Source organism: Hevea brasiliensis, chromosome 3 (assembly GCF_030052815.1).
Source record: "Hevea brasiliensis isolate MT/VB/25A 57/8 chromosome 3, ASM3005281v1, whole genome shotgun sequence".
NCBI lineage: Eukaryota > Viridiplantae > Streptophyta > Magnoliopsida > Malpighiales > Euphorbiaceae > Hevea > Hevea brasiliensis.
Window position 1 is genome coordinate 8,577,068 of NC_079495.1, and position 6,028 is coordinate 8,583,095.

Sequence of the window (6,028 nt, forward strand, 5' to 3'; positions counted from 1 at the left end):
AGATCCTCTATAAGGAGAAAGACCCTTGAATACGAGTAGGCTGGCTTAAATTGGTTGGAAGTCTAGGCGCTGCACAGGACTACTGTCCGAGCTAGGAAGTGGCCCCGTGACACCATCCACGCTGCCTCGGGCTCTATGTGCCATCGAATAATTTTTTGCAAAAACTCTTATTATGCCCAAGACACTTGCAAAGAAAATAGAATATTGGAAATAAATAGTAAAATCATGGTCACCTTTGGTTAAGACTTTCTTCGAACGCTTGAGGGGGCATCCGAATATCCAAAGCAACTCTAATCCTCATGTAACTCTTTTAGCCTCCTTTGCTAATGGTAGTGTCATAAGAAATAAATTTTACAATAAAATCACCTAGTAATTTTGCAACAGCTTCATTAACATAGCCCACCGCCATATGGTGAATTTGGACCTAGAATAATGCTTCATTCAACTCAACTATAAACGGATCCTCACGAGGTTGCAAATGGTGAGTCACCAACAAATGGTTATTGAATGACCAACGTCCACCGTCTATCACCCGATGCAGATCCACAGGATGAAAAATTGAATCAAATAAAGATTCGATCCCAAATCCTGTATCAAAACACCCCTCCATAGCTTCCAAAGGTGGGAAAGTGTATTACGCATTGCACTAAAGTTAACGATAACTGTCAAAAGTCGCCCAACCAATGTATATTCGTTATTTGCCTGGTGATCTCCTGCCTCTGCAACCATAAGATCAAAGGCCTCCACTTCATCTATCTTCTGCAAGCGTTAGGTTTTCGAAACTAGATTTCATAGAAAATAGGAAAACTCACACAGAAGTAGAGAATTTCATACCATTAGAGCAAGACTCAATACCACAAATCCAAATACAACCATAATGTATTTGAATTTACAAATTATAATGGAAATTTTTACAAAATTATTCATCGATGACATCCCAACACCTCTAACAATATCAAGTGAGAAAATTTTACATTGTCAATATTTTCATGAGGAGAGAGAAAACAATTTTAGTTATCTTTGATATTAATCGCGACAATTCTAGTGGTGTACTTTCAGTATCTAAAAAAATTCTAGTTCATTGATGTCTTTTAGGTATTCCAGACATATCTTTGGGTCGACAAAACTCCACTGAAGAGCTGATAGTGAATTAGATAAGATTCGCGAGCACTCAAAAGCTCAAAGATCATTGTGAAAAATATTTTTTTTTCCTACGCTTGTGCCAGTTGCATCCATTAGTTGAATTTCATAATGATAATCCCTAACCCCAATTTTTAGTCATGGTATACACATAAGAATTTGCTTAATACTGATGTTTTATGTATTCTATTTGAGCTATATAAATATGCAAGTGTTTATATATAGGGTCAATTGTCAAAAAAAAAAATTCTGAATTTGGTATTTTTTGCAATTAAATTTTGAAGTTTGATTGATGTTTTAAATTGACCCAACCGTTAAAAAATTATTAATATACTTAATGGGAATTCCATATCAACTACCATGTCATCGCTAGAAAAACCACGTCAAAAATCCTAACTTAGGGTAATTGCCAAAAAAAAAAAAAAAGTTTGTCAATTTTTACAGTTAAACTATAAAGTTTGCATAATTGCGAAATAAATCTTCAAGTTTGATTGATATGAATTCTACAGTAATGATATGGCAACTAACGTGGAATCCCCTAAATATGCTAATGGTTTATTGACGATCAGATCAATTTGAAATATCAATTAAATATGAGGGTTTAATCAATAATTATGCAAACTTTATAGTTTAATTGTAAATGTGTGTGTGTGTGTGTGTGTGTGTGTATATATATATATATATATATATATATAGAGAGAGAGAGAGAGAGAGAGAGAGAGAGAGAGAGAGAGAGAGTATGTAAGATTTTTCTTAGAGTTGACACATGACACTTATTCTTAGTACTGTCTCGTGATGTTTAATATACAAAGATTAATTTCTTTATAATTAATGGTTATTGCTATTTATATTAGGTATTTATTTTTCTTTAAGTATTTTTATTATTACCATTATTACCTCAATTTTAATACTTTAAATGATTATTTTATTAATTAATTCAATACCCAAGGCCCAATAATTAAACTTATTATATTATTTTTTTAGTTTACTAAATATATACTTAATATAGTTCTTTCTTGAGCACTCATATATCTCATAGTATTCATAGTATATATTTTTATAGATGCAATTAATATTATTTTATTATATTGTTCATATATTATGTTATATATTAATTTTATAAGATTGATGAATAGATCTTTCCTAATTGTTGATACATTTTTAAGTTTTGAGTAGGATAGTGAATTTCAGAAGAAAAGTCAAAAGGATTTGAATTTTTTTACATTTAACTTTTTAAAAAATAACCTTGTTATTTATATTTACCCGTTAATTATAGAATATAAAAGCATTATTTAAAATTGTAAGGTTGGTTAAAATTGTCCTACAATTTAAAATGCCCACTTGGAAAACTCCGTTGAAGTGATGCAACCTTACATGCCTGTTTGGCATTTTGAAATAGTAGGCTGATTGTTTGGCCAGTAACATTTTCTCGTCTCCTTGTTTAATTTAAGTTTGTAATATGGTATCAGAATATGTCTGGTCTAGCTCAGTTTAAATGTCGAATTCTTAGTGTTGCCTGCAAGCCCATTTACCCAAATCAAATCAAATCGGTAAGAACCAACCAAAAACCAAACTCTAAATCAACCTTAGGACTGTAGAGCCTCTTAACAGAGCACCCATCGCCGTCCTCCTCCATTGCTTGCCCGTTGTCAACGACTAATATCGCCCATCCAAGCACAGCTACCCTGCCACAACAAAGCAAACTTCTAGAATATCAGCAGAACGACAAACCCAGCTCTGTACCGGGCAAAGGGGGCTACTACAGAGCTCTCATGGCACTATAAGCAATCAAGAAAGCCTTCCCAATTATGGTGTAGAAGCCGTTCACGAAAATTCAAAGACGGCCAATACAAGGAAACCTTCTCACTGTGCAAAAACCAAACCGTAGAGCCAAAAGTCGAAACACCAACTAGAGGCCTCCAAACTGCTTTCGACTATTACCATCGCAGCTCCAGCCAGAGACCTCAAAACCAAACACCGCACACAAGCACGGCTATAAAAGCCCTTTCATTGAAGATCATCAACCTACATGCAACCCCTCAAAAACAGAATCATCGAAGATCCAAAACTTGAAAGGAATGAACTCACCGAGCTACCGAAACAACTCTAGACCAAGCAATGTCCTGCAGATCCCAACAAAGAAGATCCGAAACCTCCCTTCGGGGAGACTGAAAAAGATTTATGATATATACTCGTGTCCTTATTATTGTAAAGTTTATAATTTGAATCCTTATATGTAATTCTTATTACAAAATTACGAATTTATTTGTTTCTAATATTTTAAAATTAAATTATACTTTTTGAAGTATTAATTAGTTGCAAACCACATATAAGGTAGCAATATTGAGATGCTCAGCAACAGAATCAATGTTATGAACTTCTTGTATTAATTTTAACCAATTTGGTACAAAAATCCAACCCAGAACAGAGAATGCCATGCAAACACTTTCTTTCCTCGATCAGAGGAGAGTTAAAATAGCATATGTGAAATCAAGTTGCATTTTTTACATATAAAGACATGAAACAAAAAGAGAAGGAAAAGGGGTAATCTATTGTTCAACATTTAAACTGGAACTGAATTCACCTCCTGCATTGAGAAGTCTGAACCTGGAAGTTGAGTTTTTGGGCTTAGAGATAGAACTCCTCTTACAACTTCAACCATTGATGGTCGTTTCTCTGGGATTACAGACGTGCATCGAATAGCAATGTCTAGAGCTCCTAGCATCTCTTGTTGGTAAGAGTTTGATATCTTAGAATCTAGAACTTGGATTGCTCCATTGGTTATGTTGATTTTCCTTCGAACCCACTTCACGATATCAAGTGAATCCACTGGTTCAGCTTGCTCAGCTTGACGGCCAGTTATGAGTTCTAGTAGCACAACACCAAAGCTGTAAACATCCATTTGTTCTGTTGCTTTCTTACTGTATCCAAGTTCTGTAACCAAGAAATCAACCTTATGAGGAGTTTTTCAGATCTTAAATTAGGCAATAACTCCAGTGCATGTCAAAATAATATAGTTCAGTCAAGTCTCATCTTCTGAAACATATTTGTAAAAATCATGGTAATGCTTCTTAGTTTTAAATGAAAAACCCAAAAGCAATTGAAATTTTGTAGAACGTTATCAAAAGAGATCAAATAAAAGGTCCTAAACTGGTGTGCAAATTAATCTGCAATTAAAAGTAGTCCACAGGAAACACATAAGCATCCGTCAAATGATTAGGATTCATATGTAAGTGGTTGACTAAGAAGGAAAGAAGTGTACCAGGAGCACTGTAACAAGAATCTGCAGATTCTGAAGCAATTGTTGACCGGAATGCAGCTTCTCCCACCAGTCGATCGAGAGCAAAATCAGTGAGCTTTGGTTCAAAATCTGTATCCAGAAGAATATTTTTCGACTTGACATTTCTGTGAAGTAAATGTGGAACATAATCCTTGTGAAGATATGCCAATCCTTGAGCAACCCCAATGGCAATCCTCAGTCTAACACTCCATTGTAACTGCCAATCTGTTCCTCCAATCATATCCCCCAAGCTTCCCTTTTGCAAGCACTCATAAATTAGAAAAACTGATTCATCTGAATGGCAAAATCCAAGAACTTTAATTCTGCTCTTATGCCTGATCTTGGCTAATGTCCTGACCTCAGCCTTCAGTGCTTTCGAAGTTTGGCTCCCAATATTGACTAGCTTCTTTACAGCAACCAGTTCTCCACTTGGTAAACTTATAGTATATACTCTGCCAAATGCTCCACCGCTTCCTACAGCACTTTTCTCATCCATTGCCATAACCAGATCATGCTCAGTTATTCTAAGAGGATAGAAAAACACAGAGCTCCAGCCACCCATTTGAGATTTCCACTTAGAGGATCGATGGAAAACAAAGAACTCAGCAGCAACAAGCAAAATTCCAATACCAACTGCTATAGAGATTAAAGCACATGCCATTGCACTAAGACCAATCGACCTATGGTGACAGAACTCGCATGCCTAAACCTTGATAAAACTGAGGCTTTTTGCTTCTCTTTCAACACTTCTTGGGAGGATCCAAAGGGGCTAAAAGATTCATGATAGAATGTCGAACCTGATGTATTGTCTAGCACTCTTCTTGATACTCCATGAAACCAAATCTTGAATTTGTTTTTTGTTCTTGATTACCAGGTATTACTGAAGTATGGTGACAGGTGAAAGCCCTTTTTACAAGGTTTGTTTTTGCATCATAGTTGCTCATCCATTGCTCTCCTTTCTACTTCATACATGTAATGTCAGCAGCAGCAGCAGCAGCTTCCTCTTCGGTTTCTTGATTGTCTATCCATTTTTTATTCGGGTATATTAGTTTCTACAAAAATTTGAATTTTAAAAAGAAGGTTTTATAACTGACCAACTTTTCCCTAGATGCTATGTTCTTTGGCAGGTCCCTTCCTTGCTTGATATGCTCAGGAGTTTCATCATGCCTGTTTCAAATGAAAAAAAAAAAAAAAGAAAAAAAAAAAAGAAAGTAAAAGCAGCCTTGAAACACGGTGACAGAATACACTTTTATGTATATAAATATACATTCTAACAGAGGCTACAACATCTTGGTCAGTGCTCAGAGCCATCTTCTCCAATGCCTCATTAATTTCCTACATTAATATTGAAGTTCCATTACCAAATTCAACAATGTCTCAATGTCATACAATAAAAAAAAATCTCTTTCTTTTCTCAAAATATAAGTCCGTTACATTAAAACTTTGATTGCGTTATTTGATAACATAAAAAAATTTAAGTCACATTTGGTAAAGCTTGATATAATGCAATATAATCAATTATGTAATGCAATCTAAATTGTAATGTAATTTAATTGTCGTTACATTACTCAATTTAGTTACAAAATAAATATATAAGTAGTAAAATAT

At 34.6% G+C, this 6,028-nt stretch overlaps 1 protein-coding gene across 1 annotated transcript; it reads right to left on the minus strand.

Annotated features, from left to right (window-relative positions):
- Positions 1-424: 424 nt before the first annotated feature.
- LOC131178292 (probably inactive leucine-rich repeat receptor-like protein kinase At5g06940) lies at positions 425-5,081 on the minus strand. Its single transcript, XM_058143230.1, has 6 exons — positions 4,403-5,081; positions 3,725-4,074; positions 3,008-3,144; positions 2,726-2,825; positions 639-759; positions 425-588 (listed from the first exon to the last, which is right to left on the minus strand). Exons 1-6 carry the CDS (start codon positions 5,079-5,081, stop codon positions 425-427), a joined length of 1,551 nt encoding a protein of 516 aa, XP_057999213.1.
- Between the last annotated feature and the right edge of the window lie 947 nt (positions 5,082-6,028).